At 40.5% G+C, this 26,618-nt stretch overlaps 2 protein-coding genes across 3 annotated transcripts in view; both read left to right on the top strand.

The window, feature by feature from the left end:
* DMGDH (dimethylglycine dehydrogenase) overlaps positions 1-17,221 on the top strand; it is a 49,624-nt gene extending 32,403 nt beyond the window's left edge. Inside the window, exons 14-16 of the mRNA XM_075079343.1 lie at positions 1,568-1,627; positions 14,855-14,989; positions 15,700-17,221. Coding sequence (XP_074935444.1) covers positions 1,568-1,627; positions 14,855-14,989; positions 15,700-15,915 — 411 coding nt within the window. The 3' untranslated portion in view covers positions 15,916-17,221. The remainder of the gene's footprint in view (positions 1-1,567; positions 1,628-14,854; positions 14,990-15,699) is intronic.
* A 4,151-nt stretch (positions 17,222-21,372) lies between these two features.
* ARSB (arylsulfatase B) overlaps positions 21,373-26,618 on the top strand; it is a 64,288-nt gene continuing 59,042 nt past the window's right edge. Inside the window, exons 1-3 of one of the 2 annotated variants that reach the window (XM_075078704.1) lie at positions 21,373-21,688; positions 24,540-24,726; positions 26,185-26,375. In XM_075078704.1, coding sequence (XP_074934805.1) covers positions 21,416-21,688; positions 24,540-24,726; positions 26,185-26,375 — 651 coding nt within the window. In that variant the 5' untranslated portion in view covers positions 21,373-21,415. Of the gene's footprint in view, positions 21,689-21,727; positions 22,035-24,539; positions 24,727-26,184; positions 26,376-26,618 lie in introns of those variants that run through there. The other variant, XM_075078705.1, reaches the window with a different exon arrangement.

Genomic DNA, 26,618 nt, shown 5'->3' with positions numbered 1-26,618 from the left:
CAATTAATGTGCATGCCTCAGTTATTCAGTCTGCTGCTGGTTCCATTCTACTTTGATGAAAACTTTTATCTCGTACTGAAATGTGTGCTTACCTTGCATATTGAAATTAGATGAATTATTTATGTATCTATACTTTATACTAGTCATATCGCAGAATCACACAGAATCACAGAATCCCATGTTGGAAGGGACCTCAGGGATCATCTAGTCCAACCATTCCAGGAAGAGTGCAGGCTAGACAAGATGCCCCAGCACCCTGTCCAGCCGAATCTTGAAGGTGTCCAACATGGCTGAGTCAACCACTTCCCTGGGGAGATTATTCCAATGGGTGACTGTCCTCACTGTGAAAAATTTCCCCCTGGTGTCCAATCGGAATCTCCCCAAGAGCAACTTGTGTCCATTCCTCCTTGTCCTCTCCATGTGACTCCTTGTAAAAAGGGAGTCTCCGCCTTCTTTGTAGCTGCCCCTTAAGTACTGGTACACGGTGATGAGATCCCCTCTAAGCCTCCTTTTCTCAAGGCTGAACAAACCCAGTTCTCCCAGCCTATCCTCGTACGGCAGGCTTCCCAATCCTTTCATTATCTTGGGGCCCTTCTCTGGAACCCTTCCAGCCTGTCCTTTTTGTATAGCGGGGACCAGAACTGTACACAGTACTCCAGGTGTGGCCTGACCAGCACTGAGTAGAGTGGGATAATGACTTCTTTCTCTCTGCTGGTGATGCCCTTTTTGATGCAACCCAGCATCCTGTTGGCCTTCTTGGCCGCAGCAGCACACTGTTCGCTCATGTTGAACCTCCTGTCCACCAGGACCCCCAGGTCCCTTTCCACAGAGCTGCTCTCCAGCCAGGTGGATCCCAGTCTGTGCTGCACTCCCGGGTTATGTTTTCCCAGGTGCATGACCTTACACTTGTCCTCGTTGAACTTCATAAGGTTCTTGCTGGCCCACCCTTCCAGCCTATCCAGATCTTCCTGCAGAGCAGCTCTCCCTTCTGGAGTGTCTACTTCCCCACTCAACTTGGTGTCATCAGCAAACTTCATCAGGCTACACTTGATGCCGGTATCCAGATCACTTATGAAGACGTTGAATAACATTGGGCCCAATATTGATCCCTGGGGGACTCCACTTGTGACAGGTTGCCACTTGGAAAAGGAGCTATTTATCACCACCCTTTGGGTGCGGCCTGTCAGCCAGTTCCCCACCCGCTGCACAGACCACTTGTCTAGGCCATAACGCATCAATTTCTCCAGGAGGAGACTGTGGGGGACCATATCAAAGGCCTTGGAGAAGTCCAGGTAGACAATGTCCACTGCCCGCCCCATGTCAACCAGGCAAGTCGCTTTGTCATTTAAGGCCACCAGGTTTGTAGTAGATATTCTGTTGAAATCATATATAGGAAGCATACAGTGTATTCAAATGGAAGTTGCACATATGCAACATGGAAGACAACGACACTACAGTAAATAGAAAACTGTATGAAATACCTAAATAAATACCTACCACACCCCAACTTAAAAGCTATAATAGTCCATCATGTATGGATGGTGTTTGTTTTTTTTTTTTTAAACAGATGAACTGCGACACTAATCCCTTAGAAGCTGGACTGGAGTACTTTGTAAAGCTAAACAAGGTATGTCTTACTAATTTCGAAGTGTTCTATTATGCCCAAGATTATTCCTTTACCTGTTTGAAGAGAAAAATGTAATTATCTGTAAAATAAAATAGATTTAGAAAGTGAACTGAGCAACTTTTTTTCATCGTATATATGAATAATTTCTTTATAAGTAGTGATTTGTTTAAAAAAAGTTTCATATTTTTCCATGTTTTTGCTAACAAAATTATAAATTAGGTCAGGAATTTGCAAATACTCAGTGTTGTCTACATGAAAAATAACTCTTTGTGATTTATTTTCCAAAAGAAATTTGAGTCCTGTGCTTTTGTAAGCATATATTATCTATATACAAGCTGAACAAGTCTGTTCATATTGTGAAAACACTTTACCTGCTTATACTTGTTAATGGAGGCGTCTGTAGGATCATTTTCTCTGGCTACTGCTCTGGTACACCAATTACTGAAAAAAAACAATAGATTTTTTTAGAATTACTGACTGACAACTTGGATATGAGTCAAATATAAGTTAAATTAATATCTTTGTTAAAAAATAATAACAATTAGTTGTTCAAACAATTTCTAAAGAGATCCTCTGTTCATATCTTATTCCTGCCTGATCTGAATTTTAGAGAATGGGACTAGTTAAATTTAAATATGCAGTAAAAATAAAAATATGTTATTCTATTTCCTTTTATCCCCATTTTCTCACATTCATATTTTAGCAAATGAAATTCTGTTACAGTCTAATAGACACAGAAATTGCTTGTCAGTCTCTTCTCTCATTCAAATGAAACCCAAACCAACTGTCCTAACTCCTCAAATAGAGGACCTTTCAATGAAACTCAGTGAAATGTTTTCCTGTGCAGCTCTAATGTCTCCAGTTGCTACCAATTAGCCCATCAACTGGAACAGCAGTTGCTTGCACAGCGGATGTGAAGTTTTTAATGTGAAAAACCAGGTCCTATACATTTCAAGTTATGTGTCCTAAATGAGGGGATATTTATGACTTAATGTTTTGCTTCAGTTTTTAAACTGTAAAATAGAGAAAGTGCCAACAATTTTACATAAGGAAGATCAAGAATAAAAAGTAATGTTTGTGAGACATTTCATCTTTACAATGATGTAATGTGATACAGGGACAAATTCCCTTTTTATTTATACTCCCTTTATACCTGAAAGGGTAATAAATCAGATAATAAATGACCCTTGATATTTTTTGCCATGTTGTGTGGAGGCACCATGGAACTCATAAAAGGAATCCCAAACTTTAAGTTACAGCTCCAAATAAACAACAAACCTTAAACTTTGGGTAGGCAAGAATTGTGGAGGCATGTTAAACCTAAAAAGGTGCTTTTATCTCTATGAGAAAATTTCACAAACAGTAAGAGGGATGAACCCAGGAAGATGCTTTTCCTCTCCAACTGTTGAGCCTGTTTATAGATGTTAAAGTTCTTCAACCTGAGCAGGATTGATAAAACATTCAATTTTGTCCTAATCTAACATCCGTGTGTGCTCTAGCATGAAATACAAGTTCTAAACTTGTTCTTGTCCAGCTATGGAGCTCATCCACTGGAAGGCAAGATGCTCCCAGGGATGTCAAATGGCAGTTCCTACATGTAGAAGAGTTACAGCTGTCTCCACTGGGTACTGTAATTTTGCCCTATTCAGAGAAAATGACACATACAAGGGAAATACAGAATCTTATGGAACAGGGTTTTATTGGGTTTACTCATCAAGGACTTTCCCATCTTGAGGATACCATTAGCAGAATTGTGGGAGAAATAAATGAAAAATGTTACTGTTACTAGTTTTTCTTTCCACTTCTGTTTGATAGATCTGTTTGTTTTCTTCTTTTGGTTGGTTTTTTTTGTGTGTTTTTGTTTTTCTGGGGTGTGTGTGGGTGTGTTTCTTCTAATATTAGCAAGAAAGCAGCCATAAGCAGGGCAAGCTGTTGCTGGCCAAGATGCCCATGCAGAACACACAAAGGTGCTAACGTGCATGAAGCACTTGATTCTTTATTGCTCCACACACTTCTCTGCATGATTGAAATGCAGGGTTGGAGCAGCTCTCTGGAGCAGATGTTCACATTGTAGATGGATGGGCATGGAATGAATCTCCAGCATACATGGAGGATGTCAGCCTAAAACATTTGCCAGTCTTTCTGGATTAATGTGAAAAAGGAAATAATCAATGTTTATTTATTTATTCAAATGAGGGCAGTTGTGAGTGTACGTTGACACTGCAGAGGTACCTGAGCTAACTCAGATATTGGAATTGGTCTAAACACTGTAGCATGAAGTGCGGTGTGAGATTATTTATTCTGCTTCTTGGCAGCTTGGGGCTCTAAGTCCCAATTCCATGCCTCTGTTTTTGGTGTCTGTTGGGCATGGCATGGACCTCAGCATTCCTAAGTGGTCACCGTGACTGAAGGCAAGCAAAATACTCTCATATCATCCACTTTATTTTTAAGGAAACTTTCTGCAAAAAAAAAAAGGGCAAACAGGATGCAAACTACTACGCAACAGATGCTTAAATCTGTTTGACATCTTGGTCTGTAGTTACTGGCAGGGATTGTTCCTTTAAGCGTGCGCCCCCAACTGGGGAAAAGTGCTGACTTCTGTGTAAGTTAAAACCAAAATGCACTCACTGTTCAGTTAATCCTCAGGATTTCTGTGGCAACTTTCGTTTTACAGTAGGGCTGAAGAGATGGTGTTGTTTTAGGTGGCTTCCTCTAGACTCTGCTTGATATTCCTTTTTTCTCTAATGTTGGTGTTGCACAGACGAGCAGGATGGACTGTGATTAAACCAAAGTGGAGGGACAGTAACAGAAGTAATTTCTAATTTAGAGCATACATTGTCTTCATAATTTCACAACAAAATGTGTCTGGTTTAGAGGTGAGGGTTTTTTAATACCTGTTGTCTTTCTTCTGTTCGTTGGTCTTATATTTAGTAAGTTAGATAAGTTGTTAGATAGCCTCATTTACTAATACTTTCATCTCATGAATAAGCACTCTGCTGCTAAATATTCAATAGAGTTCTAATAGTCTTTGTGGCAGGAAATTCACAGAATAAAGAACAAAAAGTCTAAGTTCTTTTTTCTCCATATCCCAGAATATTGTTTTAGTTCTGCTGCACATTTGAACTTTCTCAGCTTCAAGTGGTCAAAGATATACTATATACTATATACAAAGTATATATATACTATATATAGTATATACAAAGATATACTATGAATGCTTCCTATTTTTCAAAATCCTGGTTTAAATTTAAGGTTTTTTTCAAATATTGCAGTACAAAAAGATAAGCAATCACCAGATATTAGTTTACTCCAGACCTTTGTTCTATGGCAGAACCAACTACATCTGTGTTTACCTTACCATATGTATAAAAATTTCATGTGTGAAATTACAGACACATCTCAGTCCTGAAGATCCCACAGTCTCCCTGGGCAGTCCATTCTAATGATACACTATCCTTATGTTAGAAAATGTTTTCTTGCTATGCTTTACATTTATCACTGATTATAATGTTTACTACTGACGTATATGAAAAAATATTTCCTTATTTCTGAAGATGCTTTTGTCTTCAAAACCTGCTAAAATGTGCCTTTTTGGTGTTCTGAAGTGGTTGATTGTTTTTAGATAATTCAATATTCTTAAAACAGCCTATTTTTCTCCTGAGCATAATGGATCATAAGTCCCAATAAAACTCGACGTTAGACACCTCCATGACAATTTGGGTAGCTCACAGAAATTAACTCTTTCAGAAAGGGTTTCCATGTGAACCCAATAGTGACAGCAGTCATCAAGAGCATACAGCTACAAAATCCTGTAAACAATTTGTAGGCTTGTGACTTCTTTTGCTGTGTCCAAGACTGCCATCTCCTGGACACTCCCACTACAGCAACAACTCACTGCGATCTGGGAAGGGAATGCAGTAGATGATGGAAACCCTCTGGGACTTTGCTCTAGTGCGCTCTTCCAGGGTGGGATCTGAGTGCATAACGAAGATTTACTGTTTGTTTCCACTAGGAGAAAATACCCTTATCAGAAACAATGTTCCTTTGTTGCAGCCCTGTTTATTTACTGGGACAGTTTCTTTGTTCCCCATTCCAAGCTTTTTTTCCAGGTGGTACAATAGCCAGAATCTCTCTTCCTTCACTTTTTCTTAGGCATACTCTACCAGCACTTGTTTTGTTTTCTGCTCCTTTCCCTGTCTGCTTCTCACTATTTATGTCTTATCTCCACCAATCCTATTCAGTGGCTGCCTGTATTTCAATGTGAAAAAAAAGCCTTTTAGACTACGAGCCCTACATCACTTTCTGACTTTGACATTGAATTTCTGAAGTGTCTTTTACTATTGCACCTATTAGACACATAAGCATTTAATGACTTCCTTATTAATTGTGAATAAAGGTTGTGTCATGCCCAGCAACTTCACACAGATGGATGTATGACTGTAAATCAAAGATACAGCCTTGTGTATTGACCTAATCTCCACCATAACTACACATAAGTTATAAATGGGAAAATAGGTGAGAAGTTGTAAGACTGTGTCTCCATCCTTTTATTCCTTTGGTAGCAGTTTTATCTTATATTTTCATGCCCTTCTCCTTCCAAACATTTATTTCCCTCCTGTTCACTTTGCCAGAAAGGCCCCTCAGTTGTGTCAGTCCAACTTATGGTGTTACCATGATCTAAAGTGATATGCCCTGATTTATGAAAGCACAAAGTGATAAATCTTTTTAGGGAAAAGTCTTTTATCCATCATTTCACACTTGCAGTTTGGAGAAAGAGCACCAAAAAAGTTTGACCTGACGTGTTTAATGTCTTTATGATTGAATGCACCCTCACAGTGAGGTTGCAGACAACACCAAATTGGGTTGGAGTGTTGATCTGCCTGAGGGTAGGAAGGCTCTGCAGAGGGACCTGGACAGGGTGGATCGATGGGCTGAGGCCAGCTGTATGAGGTTCAAAAAAGGTGAGTGTCTGGTCCTGCACTTGGGTCACAACAGCCCGTGCAACATTACAGACTTGGGGAAGAGTGTCTGGAAAGCTGTCCAGCAGAAAAGGACCTGGGGGTACTGGTCAACAGCCGGCTGAACATGAGCTGTCAGCACGCCCAGGTGGCCAAGAAGGCCAACAGCATCCTGGCTTGTATCAGGAATGGTGTGGCCAGCAGGAGTAGGGAAGTGATTGTGCCCCTTGGCACTGGTGAGGCTGCACCTCAAATACTGTGTTCAGTTTTGGACCCCTCAGAAGAAGGCAGCCATTGAGGTGCTGGATTGTGTCCAGAGAAGGGCGACAAAGCTGGTGAAGGGTCTGGAGAGCAGGTCTTATGAGGAGCGGCTGAGGGAACTGGGGTTGTTTAGCCTGGAGAAAAGGAGGCTGAGGGGAGACCTTATCGCTCTCTACAGCTACCTGAAAGGAGGTTGTAGTGAGGTGGGTATTGGTCTCTTTTCTGAAGTAGCAAGCAATAAGACAAGAGGAAAGAGCTTCAAGCTGTGCCAGGGCAGATTTAGACTGGATATTATGAAAAATTTCTTCACGGAAAGGATGGTCAAGCATTGGAACAGGCTGCCCAGGGAAGTGGTTGAGTCACCAACCCTGGAGGTATTTAAAATATGTGTAGATGTGGCACTTCGGGACATGGTTTAGTGGTGGACTTGGCAGCATTGGGTAACAGTTGGACTTGATGATCTTAGAGGTCTTTTCCAACCTAAATGATTCTGTGATTCTAATTGCAAAAGAGGGTAGTAGCAGCGTTATCAGTCCTCTAGGGCTCTAGTCACAAACACTACTGAGCACTAGGTGAAGAGGGAGGGGTAAGTTGCAGAAAGATGTACATGCTGGCTCTGGATCTCTGCTGCGTTGTAGCGTATGTAGTCATTTATATCATCATCTGTGTAAAACGATCCTGTCCGATCTGATGACTCTATGCTTTGATGATGTGGTCTGTAGTGCTGATAAGCAGTGGTATGAAATCAAAACCTTTCACCCCCAGTAAAGTCACGGTGAGTAGTGGTAACCATGGAAGCAACCACTTGTAACGATTTGCTTATGTTCTCCACTTCTTAATTGTTTGGTGTTTGTTTTGTTGGTTTCTTGGTGTTTTGTGTTTTGTTTTTTTTTTGGGGGTGGTGTTTGTTGTTTTTGATGTCCTTGGTTGGTTTGTTTTGTTTTTTTCTTAAGCAATCACTGACTTCAAAATGGGAGCTGTGTTTGCAGTACCATAGCAAGTGATTCATTTTTCTCTTATAATTTCTGAATTCCAGGGTGTATAGGGCAGGCATAGTGGGTGGAATGCCTGGCACTTGCTATCCAGGTCTGCTGGGAACACTAGTCCAATTTAATGCTGGACAGGCTGACCCACAAGAGGTTCTGTAACTCCCCTTTATTGCTATTGTCCGCCCTTCTTTCACTTTCTCTAGCTTGCATCCCTCCTGTTCTGACAGGAACTACTACAGTATTGGTCACTGACTCCACTCCACAAACTGGTGTGAGGTTGTGTTTTGTGCCATCTCTACTCCATGAAAGAAAGGGTGGAGGAGGGAGAAGAAAGAGCATGGACTTTACTGAAGAAGAGATAAGGAGCCTGGGGGAAAGCAGAGGGATCTGAAAAAGGATGGAGTGATGGAAAGGTACTAGGTATTTAAGAGGGGGGAAGGGTACTTCCCCCCCCCTCTTTATTTCACTCCCATTTATTATGCCGATAACATATTTATACAGCGTACTTTTCCACCTAAATCCTGTACCCATCCAAATTAAAATTTATGAGTGGAACCATATTCTATGGTTACGTCATTTGATGTCCAGAGGGTCATAAAATAGAGGATTTATTCCATAAATTTATACAGAGGATGAAGCACATTAGAAAGATTCTGCTATGATTTTGTTCTCTGTAGAAAATGAACACTTGGGTCACTCCCAGTGTGTTTGTTGGACCATGTAAAGGAGTAAGCACCCACTGAGCTAGGAATTTTGAGCCAAAATAATTCAATAATTCATCAGTTGTCTGTATCATATAAATTTCTTAAGGATGGCTGTTTGCATGCAAGAAGGTCTTAGGCAGATTGAATGAAAGGTGCAGTGAGGCAGGTGCCATACATACTGACTGGCCACAATGCCCTTAGAAAACCATTTTGTGTGGTGTAAACTGTAGCTTTGGTTTGCTGCAAAAAAAGAAACTTGTCAAATAGTTGTTGCTTGCAGAGGAAAATAATCTTCAGTTTTTGCCCTGGTAAGAGGGGTATCATTTGCAGTGTTACCCTGAAATTATTCAAGACCATCCAACTAAGAATAATTAATTTCAACATATTGCATTGATGTTGTCTCCAGTGTGTTATAATGTGATCACAGGCAGCTGTTGGTGCTGCCTTACTCAGTTGGGTGGCTTTGTTTACATAATTTGGCTGAATGCCCACAGTTGTAAGTAGCATATGAAATAAATGACAACATTTCATTATGAAGAGATATGCATAACTTTGCTGCCAGTTATTGTTGAATGGATATGACATTTTTCTTCCCAGATACCTAGACTTTATTCTGCTAAACTGCACAATCAAAACCAAAATAATCTGAAAGTTTTATAGAGAATTTCTATTCCTTTCCTTCCCTTAAGTCACAAAAGATTTTTAGAGAAGATCGGAATTAGGATCTGTATGCCATGAAAGGCAAACACACTTGAAACACAGTAAGTTAAATATTTCAGGCTATATCACTGTGCCTGAAAAATCACCTCGTTGGTTTATGTCTCCTGAACTCTTTAAAAAAAAAAGTGGTTTTATCTTATGCTAGCAAACACATGGTAACTTACACAAGGTAAAAGCCTGATGATGACAAGAGCAAGGCAAATATATACGTTCAATATGTTAATAGATGAGATAATGGGTTCCCTTTAGCTACATGCTGTTTGAAAATCTTAATTGATTTATCTTTGTGATATGATTTTCCATTGTAATCCGTATGCTAGGTTAAAGAAGTAAAAAGCACAACCCATCTTTTTTTGGTTTTATCTGATGAACTGCACTCAAATTAAAGAATATGAAGCTAAGCAGTAGATACTGTCCTTATCTTGTATCTAAGAAGTGTTTTTCTTTTATGTGAAATACATTACATCTGCCAAAGCTTAATGCTTTGGGAGCTCATGACAAGATAATGGAAAGTCTCCTGTATTTTAGGTTTAGCTTATTAGGACTCTCCTTACTCTAAGTAGTGAAAGTTTTACATCGTTACTACATGTCAAGTGATAATTTTTTTTAAACTAAGAGGCAATAGGGGCAGCTTTAAATTTTATATGTGCTTGAGGTTGGAATTATTTAGGGTTTTCCTTAATTTCTGTTCTTTCTTTTCTGGTTTTTGTTTGGTTTTTGGTTGGATTTTTAATTTTGTTTGTGGGTTTTTTGTTGTTGTTGTTGGTTTGTTGGTTTTTTTTTTAATATTCTTTTATTCAGTTACACTGTTTGAATGGGATTTTTTTCTTGCATTATTATATTTAGTGTGACAAGCTAAAACAAACAGAAGCATGCCCAAAATGGCTACTTTTCTCCTAGAAACAGGAAGCAGCTGTTACTAAGAACAGCCGTACTGAGTTTGAATAAATCAGTTTTGACAGTGCTGTTTTGACAGGAATGAACAACCTCATGCACATACACTCATAAATAAAAAAATGAATGGTGGTGAAAATCTGCTTAGTGTACGACTGACATGGATACTCTAGAACTGTAAAATAAGACGACTGACCTAGTGAGATTCATGCGGTTAGAATTTACGACATTGCTTTAAATGTTTAAAAAATGTATATATACACATATTTTTCACATACATTTTTATACATGTTCATATAGTGTACATGTATGTATGTGTGTGTTTATATATGTCCAGATACATGTATATACACACATTTTTGCAGAGGGTGTGTGTGTATAAATGTATTTTTATATATTTGTATATATTTTGCAGAGTTTGAATTCTAGGTTCCCTCTTAGTTATTTTTCCAGGCCATGATTCTAAAAAGACAAGAATATTCTTAACTTTTAAGGAACATAAAATAAGAAAGAACAAACCCATGCCATGAAATCTGCCAAATCCATCTCCAGTTAGCAGAAGAATTATGTAGTGATTTATGCCAGGTGGCCAAAAGACTGTCCCAGTTGAAATTAATTGGGTAAAAATTTAATTTTTTATCTGTAACCAATAAGCAAAGAATGATCCAGAGATACGTAGATTCTAAAGCCTGCTAGCTGCTTGCTCTAGTGGTTTCCACATCTAAAAGGTAATTAAGAAGTGGAAGTCAAAATTGTTTTTGCTGTCAACCTCAAGGTTCCAGTAATCAGTATATTAACACGAGTTAACTGTCATCTATACTGTTAATCTGGAAGTGACCTATAAAACCAGTACACATCTGTTACCAGGTTGTACTCAAGGCTCTGATTATGATTGCTGCATTAACCTTTATGGAAACTGTTTTTCCATTTCTAAATGAGGAAGTCAAAGAGGTATAAATTAACCAGAAATTTTTAATTTAAAAGAAACCCACAACCACCCCAAACATGAAAATGATAACTTTTTATAAGGCTTTCATCTCTCTTTACGTCTATGCGCTTACAAGTATCTGAATACTCCAGAAAACAGAAGCTGTGCTCTCAGTACAGCAGTAGCTACATCAGTGCTGTGTGACATGGCTTTCCCAGTTACCGATTACAATTCGTTCCTCTAGAAAACTTGATGGTGACTCAGCTGAGGAAAAGGGCACAGTAGAAGAATGCTGTCAGGAGCTGGTTCTGAGACAGTCCTGTCTGTTGCCACTCATGTATTACTAAGAGACCTAAAAATGGGAATTCACAGGCATTCATAGTCTGTTTTAGATGCCTTATTGTATCAGTAACATCCACATTAGGTTGGCAAATATGACACAGGACTGAAGGGAGACCTAACCCCTTCCAGAGTGGCAGCTGGAAGACAGAAGGCCCCAGGGTAGATGACATTGTATTTGAATACTTGTGTTCAGTTCCACAGTTATATTCCTTGAGACTAAATACCAGATGCTACCTTAGCATGTATAGGAAGGAGTTGATTCAGTGCTAAGTGTACCTGTAGAATATTTACTTCCTTGCTACTTCTGTTTGTCATACAAAGCATTTTAGTCTGTGTGACATGCTGTGGTATACAGTCTTATTTGCCCAGGACAATGGAAGAGCTATGGATGTCATCTATTTGGACTTCCATAAGGCCTGTGACACAGTCCCCAACAACATCCTTCTCTCTAAATTGGAGATAAGTGGATTTGATGGACTGTTTGGTAGAAAAGATATTGGCCAGATGGTCACATCCAAAGAATAGTAGTCAATGGCTCAATGTCCAGGTGGAGATCAGTGATAAGTGGTGTTCCTCGGGGGTCTGTACTGGGACCAGTACTGTTTAATATCTTCATCAACAACATAGCAAGATTGTGTGCACACTCAGCAAATTTTCAGATGACACCAAGCTGAGTGGTGCAGTTGACATGCCTGAGGGACAGGATGCCATCCAGAGTGACCTGGACTAGCTGGAGAAGTGGGCCTGTGAGAAGCTCATGAGGTTCAGCAAGACCAAGTGCAAGGTTCTGCACCTGAACTGGGGCAACCTCTGATATCAATACAGGGTGGGGGATGAAGGGATTGAGAGCTGCCACGCTGAGAAGGACTTGAGGGTACTGGTGGATGAAAAACTGGGCATGAGCTGGCAATGCATGCTCACAGCCCAGAAAGCCAACAACAACCGCAGCTGCATCAAAAGAAGCGTGGCCAGCAGGTTGAGGGAGATGGCTCTGCCGCTCTACTCCACTCTGGTGAGACCCCACCTGCAGTGCTGCGTCCAGCTCTGGAGCCCTCAGCACAGGAAAGCCATGGACCTGTTGGAGCAGGTCCAGAGGGGGGCCACAAAAATGATCAGCGGGCTGGAACACCTCTCCTGTGAGGACAGGCTGAGAGAGTTGGGGTTGTTTGGCCTGGAGAAGAGAAGGTTGCAGGGAGATCTTATTGCAGGCTTTCAATACTTAAAGGGGACTTATAAGAAAGATTGGACAGACCTTTTTGTAGGGCCTAGAGTGATAGGACAAGGGGTAATGGTTTTAAACTAAAAAAGGGTAGATTCACACTAGATATAGGGAAGAAATTTTTTACAATGAGGGTGGTAAAACATGGGAACAGGTTGCCCAGAGGGGTGGTAGATGCCCCATCCCTGGAGACATTCAAGGTCAGGCTGGACGGGGCTCTGAGCAACCTGACCTTAGTTGAAGATGGCCTTGCTCATTGCAGGGGAGTTGGACTAGATGACCTTTAAAGGTCTCTTCCAACCCAAACTGTTCTATGATTCTGTGATTTGCATATTTTGTTTCCTTTCATAAATGTTCCTGTGTAATAGAAATGTAATTCCATTAAAAGTGAGAAGGAACTACCAGTAACTGGTTATTGTCTGGTCTGAGATCTTTGCTTTATCTTTTCCAGCAGCATCTTGAAAGTTATAGTGCAAAAACAATCCTCACAGTCCCTTCTTTTTCTAATCTGGGCTCTATTTCATGGTGTCTTTTCCCAAAGGCGACCATCAGCACTACTTATGTGCAATATCTGCCTTATCCTCAGTTGGTCCACCTTGATTTTTCAGCCTATCTGCTCCGTAACTGGTTCATAAGCTGTTTTCCACAACTGCTTACAAAGTCTAATCTTTAAAAGTTCAAAAACTCCTCTTCGCTTTAGTAATTTCTTTTGAGTTGAGCCTATACATAGATGTATGTGATCCTGAAAAAGAACTACAGAAACTCATGAATGATCTGCATAATAATCTGTTCCAAGTACCAGTACAATATCTGTTGCTTGTAATTCTGACAGTGCAATAATTCTCTACAGAAATTAAACATTACCAGTAACAGTATTTTTCAACATCTTCAACAATATTTCCCTTCTCTTAAACACTCATCAAATTAATATAATTCCTGCTTCAGACCTACTAGACCTGTCACCGTGCCCTAAGATCAAGTGTCTTAAAACAGCTTTCACTGTTCTCATCTTCCCAGCAAAGGCTGGAAAGCTACAGGACCTTGTAACTGCTATCATGTTTCTTGCCTGTGGGGGCAGGCTGGTGTGGATCTGGCAAATTAGTTGAATATAAATCTTTTGTTCTTTCTGATCTATGCCTTTAAAGAAGAAATGAATAGGCAGAATTTGTAAGCCACCGTTCCTAATATTTACTGCACAGTAATTAGCAATAATGATATCCATCTTTGAAAAAGGATTTCTCTTCATTCTTGAGGCATCCTGCCCAGGACCACAAAGTTCACAACAAATCTTCTTTCTATGGCTTTTTTTTCCAATTGTTCTCTACTCACCCAACTAAATAAGCAAATTGTCTGAGTTACGTTTAAGACCTAGGAGATAATAGTGTAAGACAAGTCAGGTTCACAGTTACTGGTAGGCAAAATGAACTTATATCTGTGAACCCGGCCATGGAATCAGGCTAGCTCATTGGAATCAGCTCAACATACAATAAATACTGTTTTATATACCCTTTAGCATTCAGAGACTTACTGATGGATCTGCCCCATAATTGTCACACATTTATGCAGTCTACTTCTAGAAATAGAAGAATCTGCTTGACCTTTTCAGGCAAGCTAGAAAAGGGAACTCCAAATGATAGTGTTATTCTTTAACTCACATACTGTATTATCCCATAAAATGGTAGGCGTGGGAAAAAAACTATACATACCATAAACAAGAATATGGAGCTAACTGCCAACTCTGCAGACTGGCAGGGACACCAAAGTGGAATAGTAACAACTTACTATCGTGGTTGCTGATGGCATCAAAAAGGGTGTGTGTCCATACAGGGAGACCAGGGCTTTAGGATTTGGGCATTGGTATTCCAGTTTTTTTAATAGAAACTGAGATGAAACACACTCTTCTGGCTCACAACCTTAACTGGGCAGTCTCATAACACACATGTCGCTACATATGTATTTCTTGGAATTATGGATATTAAGGGACTGAGATCTAGGAAAACTAATATACTCAATAAAGGTACCAAGATATAATGTATCAATATAAAAACACTAAGATACAAGATCTGTGAAAGATTTAATTTAACCTGTATTTAATACAGAATACTGAAGTGAGAAGGAAAGCTACTGAAGACGAATTTAAACACTGGTATCTCTAAACTTTTTTCAGAACCCAAGTAACCATGTAGCATCATTATCTTCTATTTTCTTTCAGCCAGCAAACTTTACAGGAAAGCAAGCACTGAAGCAGATTAAAGAAAAGGGGCTCAAACGACGACTGGTATATCTCACCGTGGAAACAGATAACGTTGATCCAGAGGGAAATGAAAGTGTGTGGCATAATGGCAAGGTGAGGACTGTAGACCATGTTACAAGAAACTAACATTAGTTCTCCATGAACAGAGTCTAATTTTGTAGTTCAAGTGTGGACGCATTATTTTTGTTTTACTGGTACAGAACAGTTTGAAGCTACGATAACCATTTTTATTCTTCAAGCAGGTAACAAAGACTAATTAAATATCTACCAAAAAAATGTGAAATACCACGAAGTCACAGAATTACACAGTCCACTAGATCTGGAACAGAATAAAGTATTAACTCATCCATTGTCTTCTCCTGCAAGTTCACCATTGTACTAACAACACTTTTGCTATTCATTTAGAAGAAACAAAACAACAGCAAAGTTTAGACCTCCACACTTTAACACAGCTTACATGTTGAAACACTCAGTAGCAGTTAAATTATTGTATATAACATATGCAGGTGTATAGTGTTTCTTCCAGTGAAAACTTAATTGAACACAATAGGAATAGACTGGTTTTTCAAGGAGCAAAAAATTCCCCATTTAAGGTAATGTCACCCACAATAAGAGAATATTATGAACTGCATGACACACTTGAAACTTGCTTGATGTCTGAAGTGTGTATACCAAAACTAGTATATGAGATGTATTTGTTTGGTTTGTTTGGGGTTTTTTGTATTGGTTTTTTTCCCTTTTTTTTTTAAGAAAACCTCACTGCATCTTGAAAATAAAGATAAATGTTTGTGGGTTTTTTTCAGGTTGTTGGCAACACCACTTCGGGAAGTTTCAGTTACAGTGCTCAGCAGAGTCTGGCTTTTGCATATGTTCCCACAGAACTCAGCAAAGTTGGACAGAAATTGGAGGTTGAACTTTTAGGAAAAAATTATCCGGCAACCATTATACAAGAGCCACTGGTGCTGACTGAACCAATGAGAATGCGCCTTCAGAGAAAGGGTGAAAGTCCCAAAATATAAACACATGATGAGGGTACAGCAAACTGTGCAGTAGGAAATAGTTCCATTAATGTGCATGAAATTAAGAGAAGCAAACCACTCAGATTTGCTAATTACTAAACACAAGATCCTAATTGCCATACAACAGTGAGAAATTTGATGGTGTTACCCTCTTGCTTCCTTGCATGGGCTATTCACATTAGAGATCTGAGCACAGTTCATGAACCAGTATGCATGCATTCCTCCTTCTCATTAGCAATTGTGAGCAGAAAGTGACAGGGAATGAGCAGATCCTTGATTCAGCTTGCTCCCGCATTGGCTGGCAGGTCTGAATTAATGCAGAGGAAAAAGTTGCCTTTGGTATTGGCCAGTAGCAAATTCTTCCTCCTCCTTGATGATCAACAGTTCCTCCTTTGCCTGTCCTCAGGGTAAAGTAGTTTATCCTGGCTTCTTACAACATGACATTGCAAACATCATTAAAATAATACCACTTGCACTGCACCAAAATGCTTCCTAAGGAATTGAAATACACCCCAACAATCATTAAAAACAATAAAGGCAATATTAAAGGCAAACTGAATTGTCAGCATTTTTTTCCCAAAGTGTCACCCTGGCAGAAATTCTCACAGAAGATCAAAATCTAGTTGTTCTTAATGAAACAGTTACAGGAAGCCCATTCATCATTATTTTATATGAATCATCTGGTAGATTACATGTAATGTTCTACAACACAAAGGGTGTTATTGCTCAGTTTTGAACAGAAATTGAAGTACTGTATCCTAGATTTACTGTTCTAAATCTGAAGACCTAGAGTGGCACTAGAGAACTGTTCTTAATTTTCCTGTTAATTATAGATTGAATTGCAGTAAGAGCCATATGTTTAAAAAAAAATACAGTTAAATCCACAGCAGAGGAGCTTTATTGAGTGTTAAATATTTGATAACCTGAACAAGCAGGATTGGGATAATGTAAATGATTGGAACACACTAAATTATTAAAACAATCTTCTGAATTCCATAACATGCTAAAATAATTCTTTTGAACAGTGTCGCAATTTCCAACTTACAAAGAGTTAAGACTCTTCTTTAAGCTATAGATAAACCTTTTTGAAGTACATATGAATATGAATAATGTCCAAAATGTACTTTCTGCAAAGGAGTTGGTGCCTCTAAATCTTCAGCAAAGAAGCAAATATATAAATAGAATATACCAGGAGAAACACAATTTGAATAATGAACACTCCTGCTAAAGTTAGCTGAAATTGCATTGTGCTCTTCTGAATATATTTTACAAAGCGGATAAAAATAAAATATACAATCTTTGGCAAGTTTGTGTGTAGTACTATTCTGAGTGAAAAATCTATTCAGAAATTATTCTCAGTTATGCTTTGATAAGTGATTCAGTTCTGTTCAGTTCATTTGCTGAACCAATGAGAGATGTTACCTCTTCTAAAGGTGACGTTGTCTGTCATGAGGTAGTTAGCCACTGTTTCCTTGAGAATTTAAGAAATTTAAACTACAACGCAAGGCAATAATCTTTTATTTAGGGACATAGTTTTGAATTTTGGTATTTCCCAAGAACATGCAAATTCACTAGAGACCATGTCCTGGACTGTACAGTAACAGTTGTCCTGAGACAAGCTTTCAAATATACACTCCTAATAAGTGTTGCTTTGCCAAAACTCTGTTTCAACGATACCTTCCACATCCCAGTCTGGAAGTTAGAATTGGGTTTGTAACTCCTTTTCCAGCTTGGTAGAAAGAAGTGCTATTCATTAACATGTCAACCAGATCAGTCTGACTGTGCAGAAGGGCAGGCTCTCTGCAGCCTGAGCAAAAGTTAAAGAATCACAAATGTAATTCCTACAGTCAAGTAAGATCAGAAACTGTACCTCCCATGGGCTTGTACTGCATCCCCAGCTGTAACCTCCCAAATACTTATTTCTCCTTGTAGCCGATGCAGCCAGCTACCTGTCTCATTTTACTGTGTCGTTACAGAGGCCCAAACCAAACACTGATTTCCTTGTGGCCTTGTCACTGACAGCTGTTGTCACGCAAGTCTCATGAAGATTGAGCCTTGGCCAGTTAATTTTCATTTAGTTTCAAGATTTAGGGAAGCAGACAAAAACCGTAACATGCTGCTGCTGGGACAAGGCAATGCAAAGTAAAGTTGCTTTCCTATGGCCAATTTGAAAGCCCAAAACAACTCTCCGTTCATCACTGACCATAAATTAGACAAATGGAGTATCTGAGAGCTTGTTGCACTCTGTTACTTATTAAGAACGGCTATGCTTTCTGTTTAACAATGCATTCTGGAGCAGAGGTACTTGAAGTAGTTTTAAGCAAGCACGGCTGACTATTAGAAACACTGTATCTATGATAGTCCTATGTCTGACAGGGCTTCTTAGTAGATGTAGTTTCTTTTTTTACTGCTCTGATACCCAAGTGAGATTACTGAGTGTTTATTAGGATAGCTCAACATTGCAGCACTTTGCACAGTTACAATAGTTTAGCTACAATAAACTAAACTGTAAGGGGATGAAGCTTTACAAATCATGCCCACAGAAAGGTTCAAATATTTAAGTCGATCTTTCATAGTTACAAAATGGAAATGGTGACCCTGAAGAGATGAGGGGGCAGAGGAGTGTTCAGCAGCTTTTGTGGTTTCCTGTCACTGCTATTTTTCATTATAGGTTGTGATATATTGTTGCATAAACTTGTGGTGATACAGCAAGAGGAAGTGAATTGGAGCAAGAATGTTTAAGTAGTACATCCAAGTTTTAAGAGGGCTTCTAACCAATCAAACAGAAACACCAAGGTAGAAGACTGGCAGGGATGCCTTTTGTGACTTCCACAACCCCATTAGCTAACAGAGGAGACACCTCTGTAATGAGGTGAAAAAAATGACAGTTGGTCATCTAGGAAATTTTGTGAAATATTCAAATTTCTGTGTGTGGAGAGCTTAGGACATGTCAAAAGACAGTTTTCTCAGACACATTTATTTGTCATTTTCCTTTTTTTTTTTTTCTCCCATCTCCAGAGAGTTTTGGTACACCCGAGTAGATGTTACTACTACTGCTTGAATTTTTGTTCCAAGTTCCCACATGCTATGGCAAGATGTGCCATGTTCATACTTTGTGTGGAATGATAAATCAACACAGATACCATAATCTTGTGTGTCACTCTAATGACTGCATTAATCATTGACCTCAAAACAGCATGCAAATTATTCAATCCCAAATTCAGAAAAGGTACACTGAAACATAGGGGGCTGAACATAGATCACTTCCAGGATTTATTCTTTTGATTCAAGAGAATAGTCTCCGATAGAAATAGTATCTTCTGATTGAGATTCCAAATCCCTCAAGTAGTAATAAAAAACAAAACAAACCAACCAAACAAAAAACCACCCGAAAAAAAACCACTAAGAAAATGTGACAGGCAGCAACATCCAGACTGTGACTGTGCAGTATCTGCTGTGCCTATTTTAGATGGTACAACTTAATGTTTTAACTCTGGCAGCTCAGGCAACTGGGTTATCCTGTTCTGGTGGAGCAGGATAACCAGCGAATAAATCTTGACGCTCCTCTACAAGGGAATATGAGTTCAGCTGCACTTGAACACTGTGATACCTTTGGAAACACATCATATGAATAGCTATTTTGAGTTTTATTCCAAAATTTGTATCCAACATTTCTCATTTCATCAGCATTGTGTAGATTTTCAAAGTAATTATTTTGAATTAACAGGAATAGTTTCCATGGGAATGGAAACATTTCAGTAGAACTACCTATAATAAGGACATGGAAGAAGTTAGTAAAATATACAATTCAGTGAAACCACTGTGACTGGTCATGGGATCAGAACCAAAATCAAGATAAATTGGGACTTTACAGCGTTTTGAACAGTACGAATCACATCTCAACAAAGAAAATATAACTCATAGTCACATAGCAGCTTGTCAGCAATCCTGGAATTTACTTCAGGGAAAACGGACTTCAGGACAGTATTGCTTCTTGTTATTCCAATACCAGCTGTGGACACAGACATTCTTATTGTAGAAAAAAAAAAAAGTGTTACTGTTGTTTTCAAACCAGCAGGGAATTCTCTTGGATTTGTAAAACAATATCAGATAAATCCATAGACTTATCCACTAGACTTCATTCATAGCAGCAGGAACTTTCTACAGACACTTGCCAATCAAAAAGAAAGTAGGCAGGAATCTGCCATACTCAGTATTTGCCTTTCTTAACAAGAAATACCATTTTTAAAGTAGATTGTTCTTTCACCTATTACCAAATGGCTATATAGATTTGGAGATGCACATCTGTACCATTCCAGCTAAACATGAAACACATGCTTGTTTGATATTTAAGTGGACACTGAAATTTATATGTATTCCAGGGGTTAACAAAATGGATCAGGATTGACAGCTATTTCTATCCTTTCACAGTCTTAGATATTTCATCAAGACTACGACTAATGCAGTGGTCGTTTATGCTATTGCTTTAGAAGATTTCATGGTTTGAAGAAACAGCCCTGTTGACATAGCTGTTATTTCTACTTCTGGGTTGCTTCACTTCCTTCCTACTCAATAACAGTCACAAGCACCATCTTACAGCCAGACCTAGATCACAGCTTCTCATCTGTATGAACAAAATGAGGAGAAAAAAGCACTGGGTCGCTCAAGCTTTTGCAGAAGGGGCAGGCAGGGGAGGGGATGAGAGCAGCAGCTGGTGGTGGCAGGAGAAAGGCCAAGCACTTTTCTCCTACAGGACTGACTGCCATCTCGCACGGCACTGCTGCTTCTTCAGTGGCAGTGGCAATTTGTCTTTCCCAGGCCGTAGCACGGGTTGGTAAGCAGCAAGGCCATGGCTGTTTTGCAGCTGCCCTACTTTGCTTGTGCACAGAATAAACTCTGCTGGCAATACTAAATCTGGATGAGCTGCCGTGGTGTTGCATATGAAGACAGAAGCACCAGTCCAGCTGTTACTGTGCTTATACCAGAATGGACAGTGTCCTCAAACTCTTGACTTCCTTTGAAACACAGCTGACCCGAAACACAAACTTGCAAGGGGAACCTTTCCTGGTTCCCCTAGGAATGGGTCCATGGCTTTAAGTGGGCGTTTCGTCTAGGAACTGGAGATGGACTCCAGCATCACCCAGCGGGATACTCTGCTAACACGGGCAAGAACTTCACAACCTCTTTTTTTCTATTCATTTCCTAAACTAATCGGCCTAAAGCTGCACCGCCTTAGCCCACGACAGGTACTGCTTGCGGGGCCTCGCTATTCTTGCCGCTTCAGGAGCTCGGAGAAAGCCCCGGGCCCCGGCCCCGGCCCCGCCCCCGCCCCCGGCCCCGGCCCGGGCCCGGCCCGTCCGTGCCGCCGCCCTCGGCCGGCCCCGGCCGCCGCCACCGCCCCGTCCCGCCCGGCGGGAGGAGCCGCCCGCCTCCGCCCCGCCCCGGCCCGGCCCGTCCCCGGGGCGGTCCCCGCGGTGCGGCCCAGTTCCTGGTGGCGGGGATGGCGCGGCGGTGGTGCGTCCCGCCGCCGCTGCGGCTCCTCCTCTGCCTGCCGCTCTGCCTGCCGCGGCCGGCGGCGGCGCAGCGGCCCGCCCCGCACCTGGTGCTGGTGCTGGCCGACGACCTGGGCTGGGGGGACGTGGGCTGGCACGGCTCGGCCATCCGCACGCCGCGGCTGGACGCGCTGGGCGCGGGCGGCGTGCGGCTGGAGCGGTACTACACCCAGCCGCTCTGCACCCCCTCCCGCAGCCAGCTCCTCAGCGGCCGCTACCAGGTAGGGGGCCGGGCGAGGGGGCGCCGGCTGCTGCCGGGGCCGCTGCCCCGGCGCGGCCGTGCCCGCGGGAGAGCCGCCGGGCCTGCCGCCTCCCGCCTCGTCCCTCCCTCGCTCCTTCCCCGCTCCCTCCTTCCCCGCCTTCCCGCCGCCCGTCGCGGCGTGTCAGCAGGTAGCTGCCGGGGCCGCTTCGCTCCCGCTTCATTTCAGCATCGCTGGCTGTAGTTCCGCCTCCTGGTATGAAAAGATGCGCTTGGGGGAAGGCTGCTGTACGAAAACCGGTTGCGTTGACGTGCAGGCAAACTTATATCGCTCGCTTTCGGCTCGCTGGCTCGGCAAGAAACTAAGCGTGAGTTCAGTGCAAGTTGTTCTGCTTCAGGAAAGCTGAAGTGCTCTCTACGCTTCAGCTGTATTGAACAGGCAGGGCAGCGTATCATGAAAAATATTCCTCTCGTAGTCATCTTCTGTTAGGTGCTTCTGAACTGGGCAGGCACACAGTCAAGGTGCGGACAGAAGCAGGTGGGCGCTACGTGCTCGGTTTATGCAGCTTGTTTTCCAATGCAGCGTTTAAATGCATCCTAACCTGTGTGTCCTCCCTCATATGGTAACATAGGTGTCGACGTTTGTGCATCCCTTGATGGAGTGCAGACAGACTGATCCTTAGGGTGTTTAGCTGCTTCATAGTCCTAGTCGTGATTTTTCCGATTTTTTCCTGTTGCACAGGTATAAGAATTGGACTTTATCATACTGCTATACTCCTCCCATCCCCCTTCTTTTTATTACAACTTTGGAAAAAAAGGTGGGGGGGGGAAGAATACAGCACAGATGGAAAGGAGAAACTCACAAAGGGTTAAGTGTATTTGACAAAACTCCCCTCTTTCTCAAAAAGTCCTGCACATTCATGTTACCCATAGTGGTTTGTGGAAGAAACTGTTCAGAATTAAAGCAAATGTTATCCTGTATTAGTGGATGTTGTCTCTTGCTGTCGCAGGAAGGTTGTTCTAGGTGATACTTATTCTTTCCAAGCAACGTTTGTTCTGTTCCTGGAAACTCCAGGAGTCAATAATAAAGAACAGGAAGATGTAATTGATTTTTTTAACAACTCTTTAAATTGTTTTGTTTAAATAACCTAAAGCGTTTTTTCATTTTGACTATTTCTAGAATACAGTTTATACTCTGAAGGTGCTTATCTAGAAATGGCTCAGGGTTAACTGGACAGTGCTGTATCTGATCTTTAAAGTGGAAACTGGAAATGCTCATAGTTCAGTCCTGATTTAAATTCATCGTATTGAATCTGACTTGCTAATTTAATCATCTTCATGCTGACCTTGTTATAAATGAGTAAAAGAATATTAGAAAATTGAAGCAATTTTTCTATAAAGTTGAAGAGACATTGTGTGCAGGAAATAGTTACGTAACAAATATACAGGAGTTTTCTTTTACCCATTGAACGACTAAAAATTGCTCAGAGATTTGAAAAAGCAACCTAAATCTGGTCCTGTCTGGACCTGAAATTTTGATAGTCATCTTGCAGTCCATAAAGAAAGAAGAGCAAAGGTATTGGTTTATGAAAATGATGGGGTTTTAAAAATTATTATTATTTTCCTCTCCCTTTTTATGTTTTCTGGAGACAGTGGAAGAAATTGCAATGCTTTGCTAGCTTGTGTCTTTCACTATATTAATAATATTTTTTTGTAATACTGCATTTAAAAAAACTGTTTTTTCTAGCTCCTTTCTCAAAGAAAATTAGTTACTGGTAGGCCTTTTGTAAGAGTCTACTTACCCACTTGCCTAAGATCAGGGCTTATTTGATTTAAAAGTTAGTTCAAAGTGTTGCTAAAGTGATGCTTTAAAAATTAATCATGCAGCTTACTACACTGGAGTGCTTAGTGGAGTTATAAAATCTGATGTCTTGTGCTCTAGGGGGTCTAGGAGATTTTGTGCTTCGACAGAGGCAGATTGCTAGAAATATTTAGCAAATAAACAAGGTATTTATACTTGTATGTGTGTGCTTGCTGGCCTAACTTTAGGGTAGTGTGGTTTTTTTTCTGGAGGAGATAGGGGAGTTGACAGAAGTCAGCTTATAGTAGTACATGATAACTGCGGAGGCTTCTTTCATCAAGCAAAGTGTAGCACTCAGAGTATCGTTATCAGTTATGCTTTTGTGAAGAGGTACAAAATTCACCATTTGTTAAGACTGGAAACTCGTGGAACTATTCAACATCAGATTTGGGCAGTGTCTAAAACTTGTGTTATCCCCAGTGTCCAAATGTGGTTTTTTGTGAAAGTGCTCACATTCACTTTGAGTATGTAAATAAATATATAAATGTGTATATGACGTACATTTAGAAGAATAATGCAAAAAGTGCTGTCTTGGCCTTCATCACCCTTTCCCGCGGTGACTGCTCTATGCAGGCAAAAGCTTGATAGCTTCCCCTGCTGTGTGCCTTTTTGCCCATCTCCATCGCATTTAAAATCTTTCGCTCCATGTTGAGATGTTGTCCCTACCCTTCAAGGAGAGCATAAAGGTAATTGTTACCTGTGAGGTTTTTAGATGAATCTGCAAAAGGTTTGGCTTGGCTTTTTTTTTTTGTTTTGTTGGACTCGATTTATGCCTGGGAAGATCTTTTAAACCCCCTGTGGTGCTATTTCCTTGTCTTCCCCCATATTGCCTATGGCCTCCCCCTGCAGCTTCCTCATCTTCCTTGGTGCTACATAGGTGAAGACAGGAGGGCCTAAAACTAACGCTAGCCTCTGGTGTAGCTTTATTTCTTTTTGTATCTGCTTATAAAGTAGCCTACAGGAATGTGTTGCTGTGTTGTAACTAATCTTGCATCCTTCTTTTCTCTGCTAGATCCACACAGGTTTACAACACCAGATAATTTGGCCATGCCAGCCCAGCTGTTTGCCACTGGATGAGAAACTCCTCCCAGAGCTACTTCAAGAGGCGGGATATGTTACTCACATGGTGGGGAAGTGGCATTTAGGGATGTACAGAAAAGAATGCCTTCCAACCCGCAGAGGATTTGATACTTACTTTGGTAATGGTTGGACTTAACATGGGCAATAAATGTGGTGTTAAAAAATGATGAGAAACTGCCCTATTTAGATTGTTTGTCTCTTTTGACTCTTTAGGGACCTTGGGGCTGTGGTTTCACAACTGAATTAAGCTAATGTATATCAGTTGTAATCCAGTTGCTTAAACATACGTGCCTCCTCCCATCCCTTCACAGGAGCTTTGATCTTTTTGACGGCATAGATGTAGATAGGCTGGCGTACCTCTTGAAATCTCACCCAGGGACCGAGCAGTCTCTTAATGCAGGGGCCTTAACACAGGCTGGCTCTGGGCATGGTCGTTGGGTGCCCAGCATGACATTATTTTTCAGAGAATGTAGCAGTTTGATATCCTGTAATGTTCATGTAATTCCAGTAGGTGTTGATTGCAGTTAAGGGGCGTTGGATTCTTCAGCAAACTTGATGTAGTGTCTGCCCCACTGGGCACTCAAAATGGAAGAATGCAACTTGCGGCTCTTGAGCATGTTGATGTAGGCAGCCTGCCCACAAAATCTCTCCTTATGCATATGGACAAAAGCCATTTTTTCCTCCTAAAAAATGTATTAGAAGTTTATATTGTATTTACAACAGAACCTCATTCTTGCTGTACATACTTGTTTGCACAAGTATACTTGAAGCTGCTGAAAAAAATTCAAGTGAAGTTCCTCCGTTTTTGGGGTTTTGTCCCCAATTTTAGTTTGGTTTTTCAGAACTTAAGAATATATTTTTGCAGATTCATCTTTTTCAGGGTATTGGGGAATAAATCTGAAATCTAATTTCCACAGTAATAATTACTGAGATTCAAAAAAGTTTGAGAAGATTTGTTTCTGGTTGATAAAAAGCAAAGGCACTCAATGCTTACAGGATAGCCCTTGATAGGAGCAAATCTATACCTCCAGAATTTTTGCGTAGTTTCATTTGGGTATCTTTAAATAATAGTGTCTCTTTTTCACCAGTTGGTGTCAGCAGTGGATCAGAAGTTGCTTTACAGCTGACAAAAAATGCTTCATATTTGGATGTGTTTGAATAAAAAAAAAACCCGGAACTTTCTAATAGAGGGAGAAGTCTTATGTGAAAATAGAAATACAGAAAATCATGCCAACTAAAAATCAGAGTGGTACCTGGATACACTGTCTTTGGTATCAGTGCATTAGTTTAATGCTAATGTATTTGACAACAGGTTATTAATATAAAGTCATTGAACTGCTTTCAAAATGTTTTGTGTTTTGAAATCACTATTTACATTAGCAATAAAAACTCCATGAAGTGTTAAATGTTGAGCTAATTAAACCTGTCAGGGAATGTCACTACAGATGATCAAATATTGGTTGAGTGTTTCAGCTCAGAACCACTAAAATTTTGACCTTTTTTTTTTTTTTTTTTTTACTTTTCCCCCTGATGTATCTGTTCATATGGCATTATGCTGACACCTTTTCCTGTTCTAGGCTATCTTCTGGGGAGTGAGGATTATTATTCTCATGACCATTGCGTCCTCATCAAAGCAAAGAATATAACACGCTGTGCTCTGGACTTCCGAGATGGAGAAGAAGTTGCAACTGGTTTTAAAAACATGTACTCTACTAATATATTCACAGAAAGAGCTATAGATCTTATAGCCAATCATAAAACTGAGAAGGTACAGTCAGCAGCTGTTAGTTTGATAATTTTAGCACTAAATAATGTTTTAAAAAATATTAATGATATATTAATGGAGAGACCTGCATATGAGCTGTCGTTGGGGGCTTTTCAGCAGGACATTTATTGCTAAATATGAGAAGTAGTGCTGGTAAGATTTGCCTTGTCTGCTGTCAGAAGCAGCTTTGGCTGCACACGCTGGTCAGTTACCTTTCTCCATTTCTTTTATAATAATACAAGTCAT

The sequence above is a fragment of the Phalacrocorax aristotelis genome, chromosome Z (assembly GCF_949628215.1).
Source record: "Phalacrocorax aristotelis chromosome Z, bGulAri2.1, whole genome shotgun sequence".
NCBI lineage: Eukaryota > Metazoa > Chordata > Aves > Suliformes > Phalacrocoracidae > Phalacrocorax > Phalacrocorax aristotelis.
Note: the sequence above shows the minus strand (reverse complement) of the source record. Positions and strands in the feature narration are given on the sequence as shown.